This window comes from Pongo abelii, chromosome 11 (genome assembly GCF_028885655.2).
Source record: "Pongo abelii isolate AG06213 chromosome 11, NHGRI_mPonAbe1-v2.0_pri, whole genome shotgun sequence".
NCBI lineage: Eukaryota > Metazoa > Chordata > Mammalia > Primates > Hominidae > Pongo > Pongo abelii.
Window position 1 is genome coordinate 144,642,641 of NC_071996.2, and position 27,174 is coordinate 144,669,814.

General features: G+C 54.4%; 1 protein-coding gene across 5 annotated transcripts in view; it reads left to right on the forward strand.

Annotated features, from left to right (window-relative positions):
• The first annotated feature begins 4,558 nt into the window (after positions 1–4,558).
• The window catches only part of SNED1 (sushi, nidogen and EGF like domains 1), a 102,335-nt gene continuing 79,719 nt past the window's right edge, over positions 4,559–27,174 (forward strand). For 4 of the 5 annotated variants that reach the window (XM_024243748.3, XM_063713200.1, XM_063713202.1 and 1 more), the window contains exon 1: positions 4,561–4,964. In XM_024243748.3, coding sequence (XP_024099516.2) covers positions 4,752–4,964 — 213 coding nt within the window. In that variant the 5' untranslated portion in view covers positions 4,561–4,751. Of the gene's footprint in view, positions 4,965–27,174 lie in introns of all 5 variants that reach the window. The other variant, XM_054550132.2, reaches the window with a different exon arrangement.

Below are 27,174 nucleotides of genomic sequence, written 5' to 3' on the forward strand. Positions count from 1 at the left end.
CGGCGCAGATCCGTGGTGTTCCCAAGGAGAGGGTGACTCTCAGGGTCTGCCTCTAGAGCCCACAGAGAGTCTGGGTGTCAGTGAAAACTCAGAGGTGGCCCTCAGGCCTGTCCCTGCAGGGGATGGACCCCCAGAACCACCTCATGGAGCTGGAGCCACACATACGCTTGCGGCCTGGGAGGCCTCCATGGTCTGGCTCTTCCTCTGCCTGCCCTCTCCGGTGGGCAGAGGCGATAAATGTGCCTGGGGTTTCTGAAAGCCAGGAGACCCTCCCCCACACAAGGCAGGGATGCAGGCAGGGGCCCAGCTCCTGTCTGAGACAGAACACAAAATCCCTTCGGATTCCTGCCACCCTTGAGGCTCGCCGAGGAATGTGGGGCACGCAGGGGCTGTTGGAGGGTCCCATCCGGCCTCTGGCCAGGAAGCTCCGATACTCTGACAGGCCCTCAGGTGCCTGGGTCCGGGGTCAGCACCCTTTGCAGGCACCCAAGGATGGGGTTGCAGACCAACACAGGGAGGGGACAAATGGGAGAGGAAGGCCCCCTGGGGAGGGAGCACTGGAGGAGGGGCCACGTTGAACACAGACGGCGGCACCCAACGACAGGCCAGCCCTCTGAAGCACCCCAGGTTGAGGGAAGCACAAGCTTTGATTGGCTGAAGCCGGGGCAGGAAGCCAGCCAGCTGGAACCAAGGGCATTGTTTATCTGGGCTTCCAAAGCATTCATACTTTTCAAATTAATTGCAAAAAATGTTAGCAGGGAAACATAGAAAGGAGAATGTAACCACCACCATAATCTGTGACCTGCAGAGCCCCGAGGTGACACCCAGCTCTCCCTTTTTCTAGCACACATGTGCTTAGGATGGTTGAGGCCATAGCGTGGATGCTACTGAGAGTACTATTTTTTAAAACTTTTGCTTGACACAATACCGTTAAGAGTTTCCCGAATCACTAAAAACGTCTCAGAGCATGGTTTTTTTTGCTGCAGAAGTTCCGGGGCATCGGAGGACCCTGGGCCTGAGTGTCCCTCCACTGCTGGCTATCCCTGCCATCCTGGAGCCCACAGAGAATGGGGCTCTGTCCTGTCTTGGGCACTCAGGAGATGGACAAGGCTCCCAACGGGAGGCAGGGTCTCGTCACCCCCAGAACAGGGAGAGCCGATGCCTGAGCCCGCGCAGCAGTGAACATCCTGGGAAGGAAGTGTTGAATCCCGGTCCCATCGTTTCCCTAAGATCAACCACAGAAGTCCCATCATGGGAGTCAATGTGTGTGCGGCTCTGTGTGCATGAGAAGAGGAGGTACAGGGCAGGCTGCGTGGCCCCCACACTCCCTCAGGGGCCAACTGCACCAAGACCCCAACCAGCACCAGGTGAGCAGGTGGAGCGGCCCTTGGTCCCTGTGACCTCCTGGCCTCATTCTGGAGCATGTGGAGGTTTACTTGGGATCGGGGCTTCTGGGGCAGGGGACCTGCACTCCACCTGCTACTTCTGGGAGTGAAGGAGAGAAAGTTAGGGTGGGCTACAGCCAGCCAGCCCCTGCCCCTGGCAGCTCAGGCCTGAACCCCCAGGATCTCCCACCCCTACCCTGTGAGGACCAAACAGGCCCAGCCGACCAGGTGCAGGTTGGGGAGGGCACCCCCACCTTGGCCTGCGTGGAGCCCCGAGTCCTGGGGCATCCTGAGGGCAGCTCCCGGGGCACCCCATCTAAATTGCACACACGCTCAGGCCCTAAATTAAAATGTCACAGGCCGGTTGGGGAGGCTCAGGTTTCCTGGCCACAGAACATGAGCCTGCTTGATAAAACAATTTTGGTTTTGATAAATGTGGATTTTCTGTGGCAGAGACAAAGGCGCCCTTGAGTCCAGAGGGGAGCCTAAAACAGCACATTGCTGAAAAGTATTTCCTGATAATATTTTTAGCACCTGAAAAAAGCATTTTTTTTCTCTTTTTTGCCTGCAGAGTTGTGTGTGTGTGTGTGTGTGTGTGTGTGTTTAATGAAATGTAATGCCCAGCAGCAGCGGGGCCTTGTGTTAACCCCCAGCTCCCCACGCCCGGCTGAAAATCTGCACAGGGCGCAGGCCAAGGCTGGTCAGCAGGGTACAGGCCCGAGGAAGTGTGGCCTCTCTGGGCCATGACCAGGGTCTGGCCCACTGCCAGCCACTCCCCAGGCCCATGAGCTCTGACTCTCTGGGACGAGGACGGGCCTGAGCGTTTCCAACACTGCTCGGCGACCCCCGTGAGGCCCACCAGCCCACCCACCTGGAGAAACAGGCCTCCACTCAGTGCAGCCACTGAGTGCCACTGTGTGCCCCAAGGTGCCCTGGGCCCTGGGCAGCCCTGCCCCCAAGTTGACCCAAACCCAGCCCAGAAATGGGTTGTTACCCAGGCCCCTGTTTTGTGTGCTCAAGAGAAGGTCAGCAGTGGCGAGAAGGGCGCCTGGCCTGGGCAGCTGGCTGGGAGGCAGCACCCCAGGCTGGGCTCTGAGAGCAGAACAGGAGCATGTGGTGGGAAGTGGATGGGTAGTAGGGACAGGGCAGGAGGTGGGCCAGCCCTAGTGGGGCTCAAAGCCTCACGTCCCCATGACAACACCTCTTCAGTGGAGAAATCCTGCCCTGGGGTTGGCACTGCCACCTCCCACCTTCGCAAACTCACGGGAAGGGACTTCCAGCCAGGCCCCAAATACACTGAAAAGAGGGTAGAGGGCTGCCAGGTTTTTCTAGAAAAAAGAAATAGAAAAGCGTTCTCCCTGATTCCCGCCACGGTGACGCCTGGCAGCTCTGTTCCCAAGGCTGCTACATGGAGCCTTGTCCTGACCCCACGGCCTGTGCCAGCGAGAGGTGGGAGCAGCCCTCCCTGACCAGCGAGGCCAGGGCTGGGCTGAGGAAGGGGTTAAAGCATATTCTTGAGGCCCCATGTATGTGCATATGCTACCTCCATGCGTGTGAATAAGTATGCATGTGTGCGTGGACGTGTGTACATGTGCATGGAGATGTGTCTTTCCTTGCCAGGCTCTCACCGAGAGCCGGCCGCAAGTAGGGATTCTACAGTTCCACGCCCTCTCTGGTGCCTTCCTCCAAAGACAGGAGGCCTTGACCTTCCTGGCCCTGGAACCATGGCTGTGCTGCTGTCCTGGAGCTCTGAAACCTGGGACCGTGACCTAAGGGCTAACTGCGGGACAGAGCCCTTCCCCTCCCAGGCTCAGTTTGCCTCTCTGCAGACAGAATTGCCACCCCATGCAGGGTGGGAGAGGCGCCAGGGGCAAGCTTTCAGGAGGTGCTCACTCTCAGGGGCGTGCCAGTGCAGGGTCAGCTCCTCCTTAACAATTCTGCACCTGGCCCTGACACCAAGTCTAAAGGGTCATGAACCTCTGAATGAAAACACCAAGTGCAGGATCTGTGAGAACCAGCAACACCCAGTCACACGCAGAGAACCCTCCACTGCTTCTTAAAAATAACATTGACTGTGCCTGGCTCTCACTGAAAAACAACACGTGCTCACTTGAGACATTTCAGAAGATACAAACGCAAAGACAAACAAAAAACCACCCAGCACCTCAGTGGTAGATGCAGTTACCATCAGCCCGGCCTTTCCTGCTTGTCTTCGAGGGGTGCACTCTTATCTTTGGGAGCCCCAGTGTGGCACGCAGCCAACATCACCCAACACCAGGATCTAAGAGAAGAGACCACGGTGGGCCGGGTGAGTTCCAGGAATCAGACCCTGCCATGGGCCTGGGGACATAGAGGTGGTCCCGGCTGAGCCCCTGAGGAAGGACAGACAGGCACAGAGCAATGCCCAGGCCAGCAACCCAAGAGACAGGGGGGAGGGCTGGCAGGCCACAGGGTAGGGACCCTGAGTTCAAATACTGGGACTCAGAGTCCTGCCCCCACCTGCCAAGGCCGGTGTCATGGGCGCGCTCGCCCCCAGGGCCTGAGTGGGTAAGTCTTCCCCACGGAGGGTTTGCTTTACCCAGGGGTCGCCCCCGAGGTCCTGAGCCTCCCAGGAATTTCTCCTGATGTGGCCACGCAGATGCAAACACTTTGTTCCATGCCTCCAAGTCTCCGGCCCGGGCTCTTCCTCACACAGACCCAGGCAGGGACTGGGCTCCGGGAGTAGCCTGCCCCTGTGGCTGGAAGCCTGGCGTCCCCATGCTCAGGGCTGGGAAGGGGGCAGCACGGAACGGGTTCATCCAGGCACTGCCCGGCCAGGGTGCCCCTCCCGCCCCCCGCGTGATGACACGCCTTCAGGGCGGGCCCAGCGTCTCAGGCCTTAGGGACACGGGTCTGTCCCAGGACGGCTCTGAGGGCCCAGGAGCCTCCACTAGGGTAGGGACCCGGGACAGAGCATGGCCCCACCACAGGGCGCGCGCCCACAAAGCCCTCACCTTGCCTGTGCCCACGCCAGGGGACTGAACTCCCCGCGCGCCCGCGCCCTCCCACGGGGCCTGGCGCTTTAAGAGACGCCTGATTTGCATGTCCCCGCCCCCCCGAGTGACCGCCGGGCTGGATATTTAAATCGTGGCCCCAGGGGCGGGGCTGGCCCCGAACGCGGTCCCGCCCGGCGCTTTCCTCTGCGGAGCTGCGGCGAGAGCGCCGCCCGGCCGAACGGGCGCGGGACGCTGAGCCCCCGACGGCGCGGCCAGCGGGCGCGCCCGCGCTCCCCGCACCCCGCCTGGCCCTGCCGGCCACCCCCGCGCGCAGCCTAGTCCCCCAGCGCCCTGCTCCGCCCGCGCCCCGTCCCGCCCGCACACCCCCGCGATGCGGCACGGCGTCGCCTGGGCGCTGCTGGTGGCCGCGGCCCTGGGGCTTGGGGCGCGCGGGGTGCGCGGCGCGGTGGCCCTCGCCGACTTCTACCCGTTCGGCACCGAGCGCGGCGACGCCGTCACCCCCAAGCAGGACGACGGCGGCTCGGGGTTGCGGCCGCTCTCGGTGCCCTTCCCGTTCTTCGGTGCCGAGCACTCCGGACTCTACGTGAGTAACTCCCGGGCTCGCGGGGCGCCCGGGAGGGGAGGGCGCTGCGCCCCGGCCGCTGCCCGCCGGGCCCGGACTCCCGCCGCCGCCGCCAGCCACTTGGCACCGGGGCGGCCCGAGGTGGAATGAGGACAGCGCTTCCTCCTCGGCGGCCAAGGCCGGACAGCGGCCCGCGGGAGAGGCGCGCGGGCGGGGCGGGGGCGGCAGCCGCCGGGCACCGAGGCGGGGGCGAGTGGAGCGCGGCGCCCCGGCCCCTGCCGAGCGCGTCCTCCCGGCGCCTGATTCCCAGGGGAGAGCAGAGGGCCCTGGTACTGCCCTGGTTTTCAACACATGGCAATGTGGCCGTGGGCACGGGCTTCCCGGGCCTCAGTTTCCCAGGTGGGGCGCCTGGCCTGCGAAGGTTGCAGCCCCTCCTTGGGCCATTTCAGCCCCGCCCCCCGTGGACGCCAGTGCGGCCCAGAGCCAGGAGGCTGGACCCCTTGCCCAGGCGCTCAGGGCAAGGCCTGCTTCTTCGCAGACCCTCCTAGGCAGGCTAGCAACAGGCTTGCCCCTCCCTGCCCTCCTCTCCGCAGTCCGGGGACTGGCCGCTCAGGCTCAGACTCTCCAAACAGGACTCCCAGTGGGACTCCTGGGGCCAGGGACTCATGACAGCAAGCTCAGCTCAGCTGAAGGAACAGGCCCGAGTGCCAGTTCTGTCTGCATGTCTCCCAGAGTGTGACCATAGGCCAAGCCCTTACGGCAGCCCAGGGAATGAAATGCACCTGGTAACTGCATGGAGCACTCGCCCGGAGTAGGCCACGGTGCACTGGTACCTGGTGGCTCCCCGAAACACCCCAGATCATATCTAGAAAACTGCTGGGCCAGCCTCAAGTAGAGTCCCCTCCAGCTCCATCACCACTGCCACCTCCACCATCAGACCTCCCACACCCTCGCCCACCTCCAGCCTCAACCCACTGCCAGCCACATTGCCTCTGCCATCTGTGCTGCCCGGAGTAACACCACCTGTACTGCCAACTCCACCATCAACACCACTTCCTTCAACCCCACCACCAGCAGCACTGCCTCCACCACCACCTTCCCCATGGTCCCCAGCTTCCTGTCGTCACCATCCACATCCTCTGCATGGTTGTCATCATCCCTCCCCACCTCCATCCACAGGGCCTCCTCCACCATATGCCCTCTAGTGCACCTACCACCCCACAACTGCCAACACCATCCACAGCGCCCACTGCGTTTTCCCCACCTGCTCAGGAAGGCCTCCCCACCTCGGTGGCAGCACTGGGTGACCTGACTGTGGTGGGAGGGGCAGCCATGCTGTCGGTGCTACCCCCTGAAAGTCCCTCTGGACCAGGACTTGGACAGAGGAACAGGACTGACTCCTGGAAGTACGAAGTGGGTAGGACAGAATGGTGCTCAGCGTTGGCCCGAGCTGGAGGAGGCCTGTCCACTTGAGGTATGGGACACTCACATTGGCACCATCCGAACAGAACTCGAGGCTCCTTAAGCATTTGGGCCAGGCTCAGCTTTCCCACTCACAGTCACAGGTGAAAATATTATTAAAATGGTTAACCCACTTAACAGCCTCACCAAAAACATCTGCCCTTGCCAGAGCAACTGGGGGAAACAGCTCTAACGTGGGAAGATCTGCTAGGAAAACAAGGGTTTCGTCAGAAATGAACCTTCTGGCTGCTAACAAAACATTTATCTCCATCAGAGCTTTTTCGTGAAACAAAGATATTATTTGAAAAACATTTGCTGATGTGGACACACTTCACCTTTCTGTTTGCTTAGCGGGATTCTTGAGGGTGCGTTGCCCAGGACACCTTGCCTGAAGTAACTGTGAGGGCTCTGTGGTCAAGGAGGGAGAGAGAAAGGGGTGCTTGGCAGCAGGTTAGGGTTGAAGCCAGTTGGAAAGAAGGGAGGTATTTGTTCTGAAGGAAGTGGACCTGCCTGGGGCCTCCCGTGCCCACCCAGGCCGAGCGGACCCTCTTCTGAGGCCCCTGGCCCTGGCCCTTGTCCAGCTCCAGTCTGTAGGGGCCTCGTGTCTGCTGGCCCTGGACTCAGACTCCCGTGTCAGGCCCAGCCAGGACCTTCCAGCCCGCATCCCACTGCAGTGACCTCTGCACTCCTCCGCCCCCAGCCCGTGGCTTGACCAAGAGTAGGCTTGTTGTCTGAATGAATGAATGTGCCTCCCTCTGACACTGCCCGCAAGTCACAGGTAGAAATTAGAAGTGCTCTTGCATGAGATGGGTGCTTCTTCTGTCTTCATCAGAAATAGCGCATGGATTACGGCCCTAGCAAGACATCTCTGCCACACATGGAGTGGCTCCCTTTCCAGAAGGGACCCATCGTTCTGCTTCTTTCTCATGTCATAGTAGCTGTATGTGTGTGGTAAGTCATAAGGCTCTGAAAAGTGTTGAAAGTGCATTTTATTGCTAAGGTTCTACACACAGACAAAGATAATGCAGCCAAGGAGTGTGGCGCGCTGAGGAGTGTGGCGCGCTGAGGAGTGTGGCACGCTGCCACTATCCTGCCTTGCAGGAACTGCCAGTGTCTGCATTAAGACGGAGCTTGCCGCACTTCGTGGGGCCTGTGCAAGTGGAGTGGTTTCCTAGGGGCAGGTGCAGGGAATGAGAGAGGAAATCTTCCTGGTGCCCCCTCACTGAAGCCCCTGGCTCCAAGCGCTGCCCCCATCCACGGCATGGTCTTTGGGCCATGGGAGGATCTCAGTTTCTCTGGCATCAGGACCCCCGACAGAGCCCTGAGCAGAGGCAGGGAGGGTTTGAGGGTCAAGAGTGGGTGATGCCCTGCAGAGCCCACAGGCAAGAAGGAGGAATGTGGACAGTCAGACTGACCCTCGCTGGTGCTGGCCAAACCCCCACTCTGTGCCCTGAGGCTTGGTGCCACACCCCAACTCTGCTGGCTCTGCACAACATTACCATCCCAGCACAGTCCCGGCCCTACCCCTCCCAGAACACAGAGCCCAGGGCAGCTGCTGTGGTGTGGGAGTTCACATACAGCCTGTGACCTTTGCCTGGTCATTTCCTCCCTGAGCCTCTGTCTCCCCATCTGTGTGGTGAAGCTCCCCCATCAGGTCATACCTGTGACCCACCCCATCACTGTCACGATTGTGTGGTCGCCAGCTCCAAGCCATCTGGAAAATCCACCCTGACCCACAGGGACTGTCTCAGTGGGACCGAGGCCTGCGCATGAGCGGATCTGGGAGCAGACATGTGGGGAGAAATCACTGCCATCTCTGCTCTTTTCTGAGCTCATGAAACACCCCAGCAAATGCAGGAGCCCCTTGGCTGGGAGGAGGGTCCTGGGCTTCCTCTTGGCTGCCCTATTCACTGAGGTTCCAGGGCTGGCCCACCCCCTGCTGTGGGCTTGGCCAAGGTGGTCCTGCCCCTCATCAGCACTCCTTTCTTGCTGCTGCCTGGGTGTGGCGGAAGCAGATGGAAGGGGATCCTGGGGAAGTGGAATGGGGCTGGAGTCAAGGAGGATGCTGGAGTGAAAGAGCCTGATGACTCCAGGTCAAGGCCATGAGCCCAGGACAGCTGTGATCTGCCTGGACCTCACAGGCAGCCCCTGAGAGGATGGAGCAGGACAGTCACGCCCAGTGCAGATGAGGAAACCGAGGCTCAGAATGCAGATTCAGGGGCCTTCAGACTCCTGCGTCCAGCTGCCTCTTACTGTGCCACCCCAAACTCAGTGGGACCCAAACAGAAGTCCTGCTTCCTCCCTGGCCCCCAACCATCTCCCTGAGTGAACCCCTGAGAGCCTCCCCAATGCCTCCCTCGTCTCCCTCACCCTCCACAGCAGCAGCAGCAGCTCCGCCTGCGTCTCTACTTGGACCACTTCCCAGCTGTCACCTTCCCGACGCAAGCTCCATCCCCACTTGCCTGGACACCTGCGGCGCCCCCCTGCCGACCTCCAGCTCCTGGCCTTTCCCTCCAGCCTGCCCTCCTCTGTGCAGAGTGGCCAAGGGAGCCGTACAAAACACCAGTGGGATCCTGTCTCTCCTTGCTAGAATCCCTGCTACACTTCCCTGCCCCTCTCCGCCCTCACCCGGGCCCCCCGGCTCAGGCAATCCCCCAGCCCCGCCCTCTGTGCTCACTGCAGCTTGTTGGTTCTGACCTCACCTGGGTTGCTCCTTAGTTTTCTTGTTTGGGAGGTGTTGGGTTGTGCACCCCATGAAGGCAGGGACCACATCCATCCTCATGCCACCATTCTGGTGGTGGGCTCAGAATAGGCCTCAGACGACAGCCTGGGGCTGCAGTGATGGTGGTGCCCCAGCGAAGGACTCTCTCTTCCACCCCTGCTGAGGCCAGAGGATGCATGCAGCAAGATGCCTGCACCCTGAGCAGTGAGTCCTCCTGTGCCACATCCACATGGTGGGCTCATGGTGGTGGCCACCAGCACATTTCTGCACCATGTGTTCCCCAAAGCAGAAGCAGTCCCACCTTCCCTGACAGGGTGAGTCTTAGCCTGGGAGTCAGCTTTTCCACACAGAGATGCAGGACCTGCACACTTCAGCCTCAGCCCACGGCCGGCTCCCTCCCAGGACTGGCCTGACCCATGGCACAGGCACAGCTGTTGGAACATGGTAGTGTGGTAGGGGGTCCTGGCTGCATGCTGGGCCCCATAAGGAAAGTCTCTGTCTGCACTGCCCCACCTCTTCAGGTGACCTGCTTAGAGAAGAGGCTCATAGGGAAGACAGGTCAGTTTGTGTGATACTGACATGAAGTGTTGTCTGTGACACTTCTGTGTGTGATGGGCCATGAGAAGCCATAAGGCTGCACACAGGAGCAGCAATTTGTAAAGGTGACCGAAAAAACGTTGGTTATCATTTATACTGCCCTCTGCCTTCTAACATCTCTGGTTTCTGATGAGCCCTTTCTTGGCTGAGTGAGCTGGAATAGGGCTGGAAGCCCCTGGGCTGGACAGGGCCAGGCTGTCCTATGTGAGGAAGGAGAGAGGCTGATGCATGTCTGGAGGGGAAGATCCTGGAGTGGGGATGAGCCTGAGGGTGAGGCTGGCCTCTGCTTGAGGCACAAAATGATCCCCACATCCCAACAGGGGAGCCATGAAGAAAGGAGATGTGTGTAGGTCGTGGGCACAACACTGATAAAACTGCAGTCTGAGCATTTGTTGTGGCTTCTTCTGGCTTCCTGTGAAATCTTCAGCAAAACCCTTACCACACCTTAATGACTGTGGCCTTGATCCTCTTTCTTGTAAATGCTAAAAAAAAGAAGTGTAGTATTGATTTTTTTTAATCCAGCCTGACAAATCTCTTCCTTTCAATTATAGTGTTTTAGACCATTTACATTTAATGTAATTATCAATATGGTTGAATTTTAACCTATCATCTTCCTATTTGTTACATCTGTTCTCCATAGTTTCTTCTTTTGGATTTTTAAAAATGATTTCATATTATCTATACTACTGGCTTATTACCTACACCTCTGATTTAATTTTTTTGTGATTATTCTAGATTTAAAACACATTTTTAACTTAACATAGTTTTACCTTCAAATAATATTATACTCTTTCAAGTATGATATAATAACCTTATAACAGCATACATCCATTTCCCTTCTGGCCATCATGCTATTGTTGTCATATATATTACTTTACACATGTTATAAACCCAATAATGCACTGTTAACTTTTTGTTTGTTTGTTTTTTTGAGATGGAGTCTCACTCTGTCGCCAGGTTGGAGTGCAGTGGCGTGATCTCGGCTCACTGCAACCTCCGCCTCCCAGGTTCAAGCAATTCTCTGCCTCAGCGCCCACCACCACACCCAGCTAGTTTTTTTTATTTTTAGTAGAGACGGGGTTTCACCATCTTGGCCAGGCCTCCATGCCTGGCCAATGTTTTTTTTTTCTTTAAAGCAGTCAATTATCATTTAAAGAGATTAAAAATTAGAAAGTCTTTTATATTTACCCACATATTTACTATTTCCGGTCTTCTTCATTTCTTTGTGTAGGTCCAGATTTCTTTTTTAAAAAAAATTTTATTTTTTAAATTTTAGTTTAGTTTAGTTTTTGTTTTTGTTTTTGTTTTGAGACAGATTCTTACTTTGTCATCCAGGCTACAGTGCAGTGGCATGATCTCAGCTCACTGCAACCTCTGCCTCCCGGGTTCAAATGATTCTCCTGCCTCAGCCTCCTGAGTACCTGGGACTACAGGTGCCCACCACCATGCCCAGCTAATTTTTGTATTTTTAGTAGAGACGAGTTTTCACCATGTTGGTTAGGCTGATCTGGAATTCCTGGCCTCAAGTGACCTGCCCACCTCAGTCTCCCAAAGTGCTAGGATTACAGACCTTAGCCACCATGCCTGGCCCAGATTTCCATTTTTATATCATTTTCCTTTTGCTTGAAGGACTTCCTCTAATATTTCTTATAGTGTAGACCTGCTGGCATAAATTATCTCTGTTTTTTTAAAATCTGAAAATCTCTTTATTTTCATTTTTTGAAAGATAGCTCTGCTGGGTGGGTGTAGAATTCCAGATTGACTTTGGATTTTGTTTGTGTTTTAAATTTTTTGAAGATGCTGCTCTGTCGTCTTCTGATTGGCATAGTTTCTGATGAGAAGTCTGCTGTCGTTCCCATCTTTGTTCCTCTGCATATGCATCTTTTTTCTCTGATTCCTTTTAAGATATTCTTTTTATCACTGCTTTTCAGCAATTTGGTTATTAGGTGTATTGTTGTAGGGCTTTAAAAATATTTCTTCTGCTTGGTTTCATTAAGACTCATGATTTGTAAGTGTATAGTTTCCATGAAATTTGAAAAAAATCTCAGCCATCTTCACATATTTTTTCTGTCCTTTCTCTCCTCTCTTTTGAAGACTCAAATTGTATGTACATTAAACTTCTTACTATTGTCCTAGAGTTCATTGAGAATGAGGCTTTGTTATTTTTAAAGTCTTTTTTGTCTGTCCTTTATTTTGAATATTTCTATTGTTATGTTTTCAAATTCACTGGTCTTTTTTCCTACATGGTCTAACCTATTCATCCTATTCAGAGTATGTTTGTTTCATCTATTTCACTTTTTACTCATGTAAGTTGTATTTGGATCTTTTCTGCATTTTTCATTTCTCCCCTCATTATGTTGATGTTTCCTTTTCTATCCTGAGCATATTTTTCATCTTTATAATAATTGCTTTAAAATTACTGTCTACTAATTTCAGCATGTACTTTTTAATACAATACTTTGACTATATATCTGTGAACAAAAGTGAAAAGAATGGTGAACAATTATGAAACTCCATGTGTAGCATTGTTTTCCACAGTGGTATGGGTTGGAAATGTTGAGGCTGTTGAGCCAATGAGTAAATAGATTGAGAATGGTGTGAGCTTCTCTTGAAGATAGGAGTTGCAGATATGGAAAGGAGGAAACATCAAATGAAACCTGTGGCTTTGTGTTAGATTTGACTTCAGCATATCAGTATAACCTCATAGCATGTATTTCCGTGTATGTATTATGACAGATGGGTGTAGACACGGGTATATACATCAGTGCGTCTACCTACATCCACAGTTCCTAGCTCTGTCCACTGAGAGAAATGGAAGCAATAATACCTCAATAGCAAAGGGCACTTCCATGCTCAGATCTTGGCTGCTAAACACCAGTCTCTACTAAAAAGAACCAGGGTGCCTTGGAGATCCTAGGGTCGTGGCAAGAGAAGTGCAAGATGAGCCTGGAACATCTTGTTGTGCCATAAAGTGAGGAAGCACAAGGAGAAGGATGGAGATGGATCAAAAGGACACTGAGGCCCTCCAGAAGGGGCTCCCACTGTCAGTGTTTGGGACAATTGGAGCATTAAAACAAATAATGATAGTAACAGATTCTAATCTATTAAACAAAGGAGAAATCCATGGCTTCACACTGATATAAGTAAATAAATGATGAAACATACAAATGAGGGGAAAACAGTATTGATAGCTTTGCATCAATGTTAAATTTCCTGCTGTGGGTGACTGTGTATGCTTACATGAGAGAATATCCTTGTTGATGGGAAATACTCCTTGTTTAGAGGCAGAGGGTCATGAGGTCTACAGCTTATTCTCATATCCTCCTGAGTTTTCGGTGATAAGGTGAAGCTAGAGCTTCTTGGCAGAGAAGTGGCCAGCTGGCCAAACCACATTCTCCCAGGCAGCTCCCCACAGAAACTTGGTGCATTCATTCACTGTTGACTTACTCACTACTTCATTTGTTCGTTCCTTCAGTCCAAAACCTTGATTGTGCCCTTGCTCTGATTTAAGGAGACAGAAGAGCAACAATGCATCTTTTTTTAGTATTAAATATATTTATTTTTGTCTGTTTTGTTCGCCGTGCTGTCAAGCTTCCAGAACAGTGCTAGCTCCTAAGCTGCTCAGTAAATAATTATTGTTCATCTTCTGATCATTGGGATGATACATCCGTAATTCCATCATCCAAAAATAAGTGCTTTTAACATTTTGGTGAAGTTCTTCCTTATTTGTTTTCAAGGGTAGGGTTTTACAAGACAGACTTCGGGTTACCATCTCATATGGGTCTCTATTTTCCATATTTCTTTCAATGTTACACGACGAGCATTTACCCATGCCCTAACTTTTCTGTGAAAGCATGCTTTTTCATGACAATACAAGATTCCTTTCTATGGCTACACTGTGATTGGTTTAACCAGTCGATAGTTATTGGCTCTGTGGTGTTTCAGTCTCCTGAATCGATGTGCGTCTGTCCTACACGGGCCTTTGTGGTGTCTCAGTCTCCTGAGTCGATGTGCGTCTGTCCTACACGGGCCTTCGTGCAGGCCTCCCTCTGTTTCCCTCCCTTGCAATGAACTGCCCCACGTGGACTCACTGGGTCCAAGGCAGGGAGCTTTTCAGGGCACTTCCCTTCTGTCCGCCACTGCCCAGAAGGGCATTTGCAGTTACACCCTGCCGTGGGTGAAGGCGGCCGTACCACCTGACTCACTGAGCGCAGCCCGGAGGTGGCAGCTCCCCAGTTCTGACAGGTCCGGACCATGTGTGTCTCCAAAACAGGCTTCTGTGCTGCTCCAGGGCCACCTGGGGGCGTGGCAGGAATGCAGACCACCCAGGGCAGATCCCAAGTGGGGGAACAGAGTCAGTGCCATGACCAGGGGCTCCTGGGGCTGGCTCAGAGCCCCACCTGGGAGGCACGGCCCCTCCCTCCAAGGGCTGCTCATGGTGACCCAGGGCACTCCTAACCTAACCTACTCTGCAGGCTCCAGTCTCCTCCTGCCTCCCATTTACCATGAAGGGGTGGCCGGGACAAGCTGCCCCCACAGGGTCCCAGCCGATAGCACTCCTTGCACTCCTTCTGCCCGTGGGCTTCTAGGCCAGACAGGTGTCCTGGTGTTGTGACTGGTGGTGGGGGTGGGGGCTCTGGGCAGATCCAAGGGCAGGACAGGCTGGAAGGGTTGGGCCTGGTCACACTGCTGCCTGTCTGGGACCAGGCGGGTGGGACACCCCATTCGTCATCTACGGGGACCAGCCTCAACACCTAGGTGCCTTGGCATCCATTCTCTGGTTCTTTGCAAAGCAGGGCAAGTCATTCATTCAGCCAGCAGGTGTCAGTTATTAGATACCGCTGTGTGCAGCCCCTGCCCTGCTCCCGTGGTGCCCGGGGCTCAGCACATGCTGAAGTCGCCTCTCGGCTCTGCGGGCCAGTCAGGGAGCACCAAGTGGGAGCAGGACTGTGGCCAGCCCAGGCCCCTGACCCCAATGCCTCCACACAGGAGGGCAGCCCAGGATCACACTGTCCTCTGAGCTTGTCCAGGAGCTTGTCAAGGGTCAGGCACGGCCTCTTGGGCCCTTGAACCCATCTTTCAGCAAACATTTCCTGCCATCAGCTCTGGAGTGGGTTGGAGGTGGCAAAGTGGAGCAGGCAAGGCAGCCTTGGAGGTTCACTGGGGGTAGGACGTGGGGATGGGGCTTGGGTCCTGGAGGAGTGACGGGTCCCCATGAGTAAGACTTTCAGGTATGTGGGGAGTGGGGGACAGACCAGGCTTGCATCTCGAGATTACATCTCTGATGGTGGTGGCTGGAGGTGACAGTGGCCCAGTGGCCACTGCAGAGATGCAGGGTGACTGCGAGGAGGCCCTTCCCTCTGAGGTGTGGACAGGCTGAAGGCAGCAAGATCTCAAGAGGCCAGGAGGCAGCGGCCCAGGCTGGCGATGGATGGAAAGGGCAGGTGTGGACACCCAGACAGTGTGGGGCCACTGCCCCCAGGCCAGGCATGCCCTGGGGCCTCTGGGGGATTGGGCTGTGGCCCTGCTGACCATAGGGACTGGCGGAGCACCTGGCCAAGGTGGGGAGCAAGTGAGGCAAGGAGCGGGAGGCAGGAGCTGCTGTCAACACAAGGAAGCAGAGGGGCTGGTGGAGAGGGAGAGGCTGTGAGGACAGCAAGAGGGACAGGGCATGAGAAGGGGCACGGGGACTGGGGGCATGGCCCCATGGGGACAGGGAAGCCACAGGGAGACCCAGGACCTCAGTCTGCAGGAGAGAGAGGACATGGCATCAACACTGTCCTGGGAACCCCTCCCTTACCCCTCCCCTGTCCGGGTGCTGAATGCAGCTCAGATGTCCCCTCCTCCAGGAAGTCACCCTGGCTCTCCCTGGTGGTAGCTCTCTTCCCTCCCACTGGAACACCCCCTCGGGTGACTGCTTCTGTCCCACGTGTGTTTCCCCAGAGGCCCAGCCCAATATTGCCCTCGGTGGCTGGGCCAGGGGCCAGCCTCCTTCCCTTCAGGGCTGGCGTGAGGCCGCTCAGCAGGAGATCATCCCCTTCAGCCCCAGAGGCCCTGCCCATCCCCTGGCCCATCCCCCGGCCCACAGCCCCCACTGTGCCTGTGGGAGGAATCCTAATTGCCCAGAAAGCTGCCAGGAAATAAAAGACATGCCTACATTTTTCAAAACAAGCTTCTAAAACACCTCGAGGCTGTGCTGTTTCACTCTTGGCAGAGGAGTCAAAGCAGGGAACCGCAGCGCCGCCCTTTGTGATGTAACGTTTGCAGAGCCAGGGTGCTGCTTCCTGGCTCCTGGGGCCCTCGGAAGTCTCTTGGGTCCCTGGCTCCCCTCCAGGCCCACCCTGCCCTGCTCAGAGCAGCCCCTTGGCTCAGGTCCGGGGGAGCAGGCTGTTGCATATTGGCACTTTCAGCCCGAGGTCACCTCCTGGAGGCTCCCCAGACGCTTCAGCTCTTTCCTGCTTTCATCCAAGTCGGAAATGCCACTGGAGCACGTCTCTGTGCTTCCTCCTGAGCCAGCAGAGGGTCAGCCCCGTCCTGCAGGAAAGGCATGGGTGCCTGAGGGCAGGAGAGCCCTGAGTGCCAGTGGCCAGCCCCGCCCCCGATGGAGGAGGGCAAGGAGCCTCCTCCAAGTCCCCAAGTCACTGCAGCTCCAGGTTCCATGTGACCTGGGGCCTCCCCAGTTAGCAGCTGACCAGCAGCCCAAGAATCTCAGCCTGGTCAGAGGGGTCAGAGCGTCCCCTCCATGGCAAGGCCACTGTGAGGCTGGCTGGCCTTGACCACAGCCTGAGACAAGAGGGTGAGGGCAGGGCGTGGGGCACTCACCAGGGTGCCCACTGTGCTCAGCTGTGTCCAACGCAGAGCTTTTTCCAGGTGGCCTGTGTGTGAGCCCCTCCCAGGACCTTTGTCACCCACCTGGGACTGTGATGTCCAGGTGGCAGTCTTGTTTTTCTCAGCAGCCGGTGCTTGGCTGGGAGGAGAGCGATGCCAGCACTGATCCAAGGCCTGGGCTCCAGGCTGCAGGCAGAGCCGTGACCCCAAAGGAGACCAGAGGGTGGCCACGGGGAGGCCCTGGACGATGGGATCCACAGGGAGGGGCTGGGGTGCTGGGGGACACAGCCAGGGCCTGCTGCGGCGTCTCTACCCTTCAGACCCAGAACAAGCACACTGCCCTCCCTCCCTGCCTGGGGGTGGCAGGTTTCCTGGGGGTGGCAGGTCTCCTGGGTCTCCTTGCACATGGAGTGGTTACATTTCTGCAAGTGTCCCAGTGGCGCTGGGCAGGCCTGCCAGGCTGGCCTCAGGCCCCAGACCCCAGCAGACAAACACTGGTATCTGAGATGCCAGCGCTGGGCAGCCTGCTGGCATTGCCGCCCCCAAAGTCAAGACGAGGGACTAAACCCGCACTGTTCCTCTACGAGTGCTCAGGTCCACACCTAGCCATGAACGGGGACGTCGGCTGGGAGACAGGCTAATCCTTTCTCCTTGTTTTCCACGTCTCTATGACATGTTTTACAAGGTGCTGTTGCAAGTAGGCAAATAACAATAATAAAATTGTCACTTTTTGGGAAGTAGCATTTTCCCAGCCCTGAAGAAGGAGAGGGACCCCAGCGCTGGGAAGAGAGGGGTTGCTGCATGGCTCCCTGCCCTGCTTCTAGCTCCTGGGCCCTCTGGCCTGGGCCTTGCCCACTACCCCCCTTCCACCGGACGTTGGGACGTCCACATCTGGAGAAAGGAAATCCCGCAGGCCCCTGCCCTGCACTGCGGTGCTGGCGCTGCGCTGTCCTGGCAGGAGACAGGGCCGGCTTGTTCTGCCTCCTCCTGGCTCAGCCCCCAGCGGGGAGGGCAGCAGCTGTCTGGGGTGGGGAGAGAGGAAAGCTGGAGCGGGGCAGGTGGCGGGTGGGCCCGAGGCCTCTGCACACCACACACCTGCAAGCTGGGCTCCCACTTCAAAGGCTGACAGAAAACTCAGGGCAGCGGCTCAGAAGCCAAGCAGGGAGTGGGGCCAGCTAAGGAAGAGCGTTGGGGGTGCGGTGAGGGGCAGAGCAGGGAGGTCCCCCACACCAGGCAGGTGGCCCAGCCCCAGGGACCTCGGCCACAGTGGCCTCCTGCCCCCAGATGCTTCTCCCCCAACCCAGAGGTACCACTTGTCACTTCTAACCCTTAGCTCTTTTTTCCAAAACACATGCCAAAAAGGGTACAAAACATAAACGTGCAAAAAAAGAGCAAACGTAACGCAAACCCTGGTGGGCCCACCGCCAGGCCGAGAGCAGACACTGCCACCCCCAACCCTGCGCCGCCACCCCAAGGCAGCCCCTCCGGCCTGTGAAAGCGCCTTCTCACACCCGCCTTTTTCCCTCCCTGGTGTTTTTAGGGTGGCTTAGCCACATCTCTGGTGGTGGTGTTACTTCATTATCACCTCTGTATGGTTGTATGAATAGACCACAGGTTATTTGTTTTACAGTGGTACACATTTGGGGCTGCTACTGTTGTTTTTTAATTGAATTTTTCCAGCCTTATTGAGACAAAATTGACAGACAAAATTGTGTGATTTAACATACCTACACATTGTGAAATGACGACCACAATCGCATGAATCTACATATCCATCACCACACAGTTACTGCGTGTGTGTGCATGTGTGTAACAAGAACACTTAAGATTACTCTCTTAGCAAATTTCAATTAAACGAGGCAGTACTGTTTTTTTTTTTTTTGGGGTTTTTTTTTTTTGCTTTTTGTTTTTTTTGTTGTTGTTGTTGTTGTTTTTGAGACGGAGTCTCGCTCTTTAGCCCAGGCTGGAGGTCAGTGGCGCAATCTCAGCTCACTGCAACCTCCGCCTCCTGGATTCACACCATCCTCCTGCCTCAGCCTCCCGAGTAGCTGGGACTACAGGTGCCCGCCACCACGCCCAGCTAATTTTTTGTATTTTCAGTAGAGACAGGGTTTCACCGTGTTAGCCAGGATGGTCTCGATCTCCTGACCTCGTGATCTGCCCGTCTCAGCCTCCCAAAGTGCTGGGATTACAGGCGTGAGCCACTGCGCCCGGCCACGAGCAGTACTGTTAACTACAGTCACCATGCGCTACATGGAGACCCCAGAACTTACTCATCCTGTCTGACTGAAGGTTTGCACCCTCCAATCAACATTTCCCCATTTCCCACCTCAGCCCCTGGCAACCATCCTTCTACTCTCTGCTTCTATGAACTCAACTTAATTTTCATTTTATTTATTTTATTTTAGAGACAGGGTCTCACTCTGTCACCAGGCTGGAGTGCAGTGGCCTGAGCCTAGCTCACTGTAACCTCAAACTCATGGGCTCCAGTGATCCTCCCACTCCAGCCACACTCCACTCCGCCCCACCCCCCTGCCCCTAGTAGCTGGGATTATAGGCGTGCACCACCACCTCCAGCTATTTTTTTTACTTTTCTTTTTTTGTAGAGATAGGGTCTTGCTATGTTGTCCAGGCTGGTCTTGAACTCCTGGCCTCAAGAGATCCTCCTGCCTCAGCCTCCCAAAGTGCTGGGGGTTATAGGTGTGAGCCACCACACCTGGCTGAGTTCAGCTATTTTAGATTCCACATATAAGGGTCTTTCTGTGCCTGGTTTATTTCACTGAGCATAATGTCCTTCAGTTTCACCCATGTTGTTGCAAATGGCAGGATCCCTCTCTTTGTCATGGCTGAATAATATTCCCTTGTGTGTACATATGTCTGTATATATACACCACATTTTGTTTATCCATTCATCCGTCAGCAGACACTTAGGTTGAGTCTATATCTTGCTTATGGGAGTGCAGCTATTCTATGAGATACGGGTTTCATTTCATTGGGTATATGCTCAGAAGTGGGATTGCTAGGCCATATGTCAGTTCTATTTTTAATTTTTTAGGTGGGGCTGTTCCTAGCTTAAGACTACTCTTTTTTCTTTTCTTTTTTTTCTTTTTTTTTTTTTTTTTGAGATGGAGTCTCGCTGTCTTGTCCAGGCTGGAGTGCAGTGGTGCGATCTCAGCTCACTGCAACCTCTGCCTCCCAGGTTCAAGTGATTCTTGTGCCTCATCCTCCCAAGTAGCTAGGATTACAAGTGCGTGCCACCACGCCTGGCTAAGTTTTGTATTTTTAGGAGAGACAGGGTTTCACCATGTTGGCCAGGCTGGTCTTGAACTCCTGGCCTCAGGTGATCTGCCCGTCTCAGCCTCTCAAAGGTGTGAGCCACCACGCCAGGCCTAGACTACTCTTAATAATGCTGTTTGTGAAAACTCTTGAAGGCATGTCCCAGTGCACACAAGTCCACATTTGTGTCGAGTCCACACCCAGGAGGGGGATTTCTGAGCCGTGGGATATGCTGTGTGTGGATGCTCCCCAGGGCCACACCCCAGCCAACGCTTCTGCAAATGGAGCAGCTACATGGTGGGAGGTCACCGTGGTCTTTTCTTTTCTATGAATGAGGCTGAGCCAGTCTCATATGTTCACTTACCATTGGATTTCATCTTTTGTGGAGTGACTGTTCAAGTGTTTTCCCTCTTTTCTACGGAGTTATCTTCTTTCTCGCCGATTTGTGGGGGTTCTTGGTAACACCAGGTCATAAGTGTTGCAAATATCTTTTCTCATTCTGCGCTTGTTTCATCCTCTTTAATGGCGTCCTTGGGTGGACAGAAGGTGTTAATTTTACTGTAGTAAATTCTCCATATTGCTTTCCAACAGTCTTGCAGCTGTTTGATTTTGTCCTTCATGCTCAGGTCTCTAATACACCTGGAGGTGATCTTCTTGTGGGGCCCGAGGTAGTCACGCAGGTTCCTTTTTGGAGGAAAGGAAAGCAGAGCCAGCACCCTTGTTGAAAAGCTGCCTCTCCCCACACCCCCAGCGCCGTTGTGGCTGTTCCTGGGCTCTCCCTCTTGCTTCTCTGTCCCTGAGCCAGGAGCGTTGGGCTACTGTGGCCTGATGAGAAAGGCTGGCGTCTCCTAGAACAAGCCTTTCCACCTTGCTTTTCACAAGACAGTCTTGGTTATTTTAGACTTTGCATTTTCACGTAAAGTGTAGAATTGGCTTATCAAGTTACACACACATATACACACACCTGTTGTGATATTTATTGGGATTGCATTGACTATACAGATCAATGTGAGGAAAACTGAATACCTTTACCATATTGAGTCATGCAATCTAGGAACCTGGCATATTTCTGGATTTACTTAGGTTGACTAACATTTTCAGTAAGGTTTCAGAATCGAGTGCAGAGAAGTCTTGCACATCTTTTGTTAGATTTACTCTTAGGTACTTGATTTTTTCACACTACTGTAAATAGTGTCTTTTCTTTAATCTCATTTTCTGGTTATTGCTGGCACATAGAATTATAATTGATTTTTTTACATTTTCTTACTTTATATCCAACTGCCTGACAAAATCCCTTATGAATCTTGATAAATCATCTATGTGCAGAATCCCTGGGGTTTCTACATCCACATTCAGTCACAGCAGCAGTGGGGCTCCTTTCTACTCATTTTACTTTGTGACACATTTTTGTGTCTTCCTGAGCTGGCTGAGGCCCCCCATGAATCGTCTTATAGCAGTGGTGTTGGTGCCTGCGCTGATTGAGGCCTCCCGTGAATGGTCTCATAGCAGTGGTGTTGGTGCCTGCGCTGGCCGAGGCCTCCCGTGAATGGTCTCATAGCAGTGGTGTTGGTGCCTGCGCTGGCTGAGGCCTCCCATGAATCGTCTTATAGCAGTGGTGTTGGTGCCTGCGCTGGCCGAGGCCTCCCGTGAATGGTCTCATAGCAGTGGTGTTGGTGCCTGCACTGGCTGAGGCCTCCCGTGAATGGTCTCATAGCAGTGGTGTTGGTGCCTGCGCTGGCTGAGGCCTCCCGTGAATGGTCTCATAGCAGTGGTGTTGGTGCCTGCGCTGGCCGAGGCCTCCCATGAATCGTCTTATAGCAGTGGTGTTGGTGCCTGCGCTGGCTGAGGCCTCCCATGAATCGTCTTATAGCAGTGGTGTTGGTGCCTGCGCTGGCTGAGGCCTCCCGTGAATGGTCTCATAGCAGTGGTGTTGGTGCCTGCGCTGGCCGAGGCCTCCCGTGAATGGTCTCATAGCAGTGGTGTTGGTGCCTGCGCTGGCCGAGGCCTCCCGTGAATGGTCTCATAGCAGTGGTGTTGGTGCCTGCACTGGCCGAGGCCTCCCGTGAATGGTCTCATAGCAGTGGTGTTGGTGCCTGCGCTGGCCGAGGCCTCCCGTGAATGGTCTCATAGCAGTGGTGTTGGTGCCTGCGCTGGCCGAGGCCTCCCGTGAATGGTCTCATAGCAGTGGTGTTGGTGCCTGCACTGGCTGAGGCCCCCCATGAATCGTCTTATAGCAGTGGTGTTGGTGCCTGCACTGGCTGAGGCCTCCCGTGAATGGTCTCATAGCGGTGGTGTTGGTGCCTGCACTGGCCGAGGGCTCCCGTGAATGGTCTCATAGCAGTGGTGTTGGTGCCTGCGCTGGCCGAGGCCTCCCGTGAATGGTCTCATAGCAGTGGTGTTGGTGCCTGCACTGGCTGAGGCCTCCCATGAATCGTCTTATAGCAGTGGTGTTGGTGCCTGCGCTGGCTGAGGCCTCCCGTGAATGGTCTCATAGCAGTGGTGTTGGTGCCTGCGCTGATTGAGGCCTCCCGTGAATGGTCTCATAGCAGTGGTGTTGGTGCCTGCGCTGGCTGAGGCCTCCCGTGAATGGTCTCATAGCAGTGGTGTTGGTGCCTGCGCTGGCTGAGGCCTCCCGTGAATGGTCTCATAGCGGTGGTGTTGGTGCCTGCGCTGGCTGAGGCCTCCCGTGAATGGTCTCATAGCGGTGGTGTTGGTGCCTGCGCTGGCTGAGGCCTCCCGTGAATGGTCTCATAGCGGTGGTGTTGGTGCCTGCGCTGGCTGAGGCCTCCCGTGAATGGTCTCATAGCAGTGGTGTTGGTGCCTGCGCTGGCTGAGGCCTCCCGTGAATGGTCTCATAGCGGTGGTGTTGGTGCCTGCACTGGCCGAGGGCTCCCGTGAATGGTCTCATAGCAGTGGTGTTGGTGCCTGCGCTGATTGAGGCCTCCCGTGAATGGTCTCATAGCGGTGGTGTTGGTGCCTGCACTGACTGAGGGCTCCCGTGAATCGTCTCATAGCGGTGGTGTTGGTGGAACCCCTGACTTGTTCCTAGTCTCAAAAAGCAAGCGTTCCAGGTTCAGCATTGAGTACGATGTGCGCGCTTGTGTGTCTGAAGCCTTCTTCAGATTACCGGCTGCCTTCTGCTCGTATTCCCAGCGTTTTTAATCACAAATGGACGTTGACTTTTATTCCATGCCTTCTCTATACCTTTTCAGATGATAATATGATTTTCTCCTTTAATCTGTTAAATTGGTCATTTAAATTAATCAAATTAATGGCAAATTAAATTAATAAAGTTAATTTACTGGCAAATTAAATTAATTGGTTTTCTGATGTAAAGCATAGCTGTGTTCCTAACAAAAGCCCAACTCTGTCATGGTGGATTTTTTTTTTTTTTTTTTTTTTTTTTGAGATGGAGTCTCGCTCTGTCGCCCAGGCTGGAGTGCAGTGGCACGATCTCGGCTCACTGCAAGCTCCACCTCCCAGGTTCACACTATTCTCCTGCCTCAGCCTCCCGAGTAGCTGGGACCACAGGCGCCCGCCACCTCTCCTGGCTAATTCTTTTTGTATTTTTTTAGTAGAGACGGGGTTTCACTGTGTTAGCCAGGATGGTCTCGATCTGACCTCATGATCCTCCTGCCTCGGCCTCCCAAAGTGCTGGGATTACAGGCTTGAGCCACCGCGCCCAGCCCATGGTGGATTATTTATCCTCTTTGTATATTGCTGAATCAGTTTGCTAATAATTCATCTAAGGTTTTAGCAACTTTATGTGAAATTGGCCTGGAGTTGTTCATTCATGTACTGTCTTTGTTAAATTTTAGTATCCAGGTTATGGTAGCCTCATAAAATGGATTTTTCTATCTAGAAGAGTCTGTGTGTCTCTGTAATTATTTCTTGAATGTTTGGTGTAACTCACTGGTGATGCTATATGGACCTAGAGTTTCTTGCTGGGAAAATTTTGAATATTCATTCAATTTAATGATTATATAAAAAGTTGCATTTTCTATTTCCACTTACATTTGATAAGTTGCATCTTTCTTTCCTTCTTTCTTTCTTTTTTTTTTTTTTTTTTGAGACAGAGGTTTTGCTCTTGTTACCCAGGCTGGAGTTCAATGGCACGATCTCGGCTCACTGCAACCTCTGCCTCCCGGGTTCAAGCAATTCTCCTGCCTCAGCCTCCCAAGTAGCTGGGATTACAGGCATGCACCTCCATGCCTGGCTAATTTTGTATTTTTAATAGAGATGGGGTTTCTCCATGTTTGTCAGGCTGGTCTCGAACTCCCGACCTCAGGTGATCCACCCACCTTGGCCTCCCAAAGTGCTGGGAGTCCAGGCGTGAGCTACCACACCCGGCCAAGTTGCATTTTTCTAGAAAATTTTTCATTTTATATAAAATGTCAGGATTGTACCCTTCTTACAAACTAACAAGTTGCCCTGTTACTGGTTCATGGGTGCTGGCAGAAAGCATGAGACTCTCATGTTAGAGCCTCATGGCACAGCAAGTAGCAAGAGTGGTTTGTGTTGGGTTCTGTTGCTGTCCGAGCCCTGCCAGCACAGCGTGGTGGGGACCAAGGAGACGCCGTGCACAGTGGGTTTGCATCACAACCAAGAAACATGGAGCCTGGGGAGTGCGGCTGTTCCATAGCAAGCCTGCTTTTCGCCGCCAAGGCGACAGTTCATCCCTCAAGGTGGATCTCTGCAAACACAACCCTAAGAAATGACCCAGGCAAAGAGTGGACAGGGCCTTGTATTCTCTTGTAGTTGGCAAAAAAGTGCAGAGGCACAGCTGAGTGCCTCTCCTCAGCCCCACACATTCTTGGCCAAACTCAAATGTTCATACCAGTATACGCCACACCAGCAGCCAGAACCAAATCCTTCTGATCTCCTCCCATGGCAAGTGGGTGAAGGCTGCCGTCCACAGGAATCCCACAGCGGGACCTCAACCATGACCCTCAGGGGCCCAGGCACAGCCAGCTGTGAAGAGTCCTGCAGAGCCCCGTAGGTCTAATTTGAGAGAGCCAGGATGCAGTCTAAGGCCTGGCTGTTATCCTTGTGTGGCCCAAGCAAGGAGTTTGACTGCTCTGTTGACGCCACCGTCAATAATTACAGAGGCAATGAATAAGCCAAAAAAGCGGCTACCGCTACGATGACCAACTCATCCTGGTTTATCCGGAATTGAAAGTCTCATCCCGGAGACCCCCTCAGTTCCAGGCAAACCAAGGTGGTGGGTACCTTGATCCCTTTCCTGACTGGAGAGGCATTCCAAGGCTCACTCCCTCCCAGGTAACACGCAACCCGAGTCGCTCTGTCTGAGAATCACCATTCACCTTGCCGTGGTCCCTGCTGTGCTGATTTGGTTGAGTCTTTTTGCCACGTCACCACGCATTTGCAGCTTCGGTCACCATACACGACGTAACCCTCAGGCACTCAGATGATGGGGAAGCTATGAATTCAAGTCAGCAAGACGGAAGCAAGGTCGTGCCCACACATGCACTTACATGGGGGCATGTTTGGGTGCAGATACCACCTGGATCCACAGGACAGAGATGGGGAACCCAGCACAGGTCAGGTTGCCAGCTCAGCAGCAGCCTGACTCAGGCGGGCCATGAGGCACCTTGCCAGGTGCTGGATTTAAGGGGCAAAGAACATTCATTGTTCACTCAGCCCCCTGCACCTCCCGGGGTCTAAGGTGGTCCCTGGTCAGGAGCCAGGACTGGCGCTCTCCTTCCTCAACCAGGAAGCCAGAATGCACATCCCAGGAACTTTCACTCACCTTTCCCCAGTTTGTCCCCAACTCACACCCAGACCTGTCACAGGGCGGTGCAGGCACAAGGCCAGCAGGAGCACCCGTGTGAGAACCACAGAGACGCCCTGCTCCCAGGCTGGCACCCGCGGACCACTGCAGGTGAACCCAGCTAGCAGTGCCGTCAACCAAGCCACCCACATGTTCATGACTCAGGACTGTGTCAGCCCCACAGGAGAACCCAGGTGGCCGAACCAGAGCTGAGTGAATTCCTGAGGCCCCTTTTTGGCAGGGCTGCCGCCCGGAGAGCAAACCAACCAGGTGGGCTGGGGCAGCTGTCAGAGAAAGAGCCTTATCAGGCCCAGAAACGGTCAGGGCCAAACCTCAAGGCTTCCAGGTAGGTCTGTGTCACCCCGCAGAAGCCCCACCTTTTGTCCTGTCATTACCCAAAGGGCGGCCAAACGGAGAAGAACCCTTTTGGAGGATGGGATGACCATGTTCAGGACCAGACTGCCCACTCATGGTGTGTGGACCAGGAGCACATGCCCATAGTGTGTGGACCAGGAGCAGGCAGGGAGGCAGAGGCTGGAGTCTTTCAGAGTTGATTTTTGAGGAGGCTGATCTAGGGCTTGAAAATACCACAAGCCTGTGGATGGGAGCGATCCTGGAATATCCATCAATACGTGATTAGTGACCCATGGCTGAGTGACCTGAGACAAATGGAGCATCACTGTCAGATGCAAATTGTCCAGAAAGTCAAAAGCGCTCAGTGGTGTAGCCAGGGCAGGCTAACTGAACTGGAACAGCAACACAATAACCTGGAGAGTGGAGACCCCACTGGTGGTCCTGGGGGCAGGGGCAGGCATGCCCCACAGTGAGGCAGGGAGGCCAGCTTCTGTCAGGAGACTTTAGCCTGGTATGTGGAAGTTGCTTTTGCCAACTCATGCACGCCAGCTCACACAGGCAGCACGGGGTCCCTGTCATTGCCTCGTCCACGATGATGGCTGCATGGCCACTTCTGGCCCAAGAGGGATCCAAGAGGCAGCGCGGTCCGATCAGAGAGCACCCTTACCGTGGGCACCTATACGAGCGGCCCAGGCTGTCCAATCAGTGACCAGGATTTGTTTGCACACCAGCGGGCACCAAATGTGAGGGTGTTAGTGTCTCAGGCTGTGGTCTTCCAAGTGGCACACCAGACTGCAGACTGGGGCAGCAGGCTTTTTCTGTAGAGGGCCAGGTAGTGACTATTTTCAGCTTTTCAGGCCGTAGGGTCTCTGCTGTTGTCACGAAAAAGCAGCCCTAGACAGTAAGTAAATGAGTGTGCTCAGCCGTGCTCCTGTGCTCAGCCATGCTCCCACAAACCCTGTGGGGATTTGAAACCAGGCAGGGGTCCACAAAGGATGGATGGCCACATTTGACCCAAGGCCTGTTTGTGTATGACCTGTGAACTAAGAATGTTCTTAATACTTTTAAAGTGCTGCAAAAACAAAAAGAACAAAAAAGAATATGCAACAGAGACCACATGTGGTCCACAGGGCCAGACATATTTGCGATCTGGCCCTTCCCAGAAAGTCTGCTAGTCCTTGGGCAGACCACACCATTTGCAA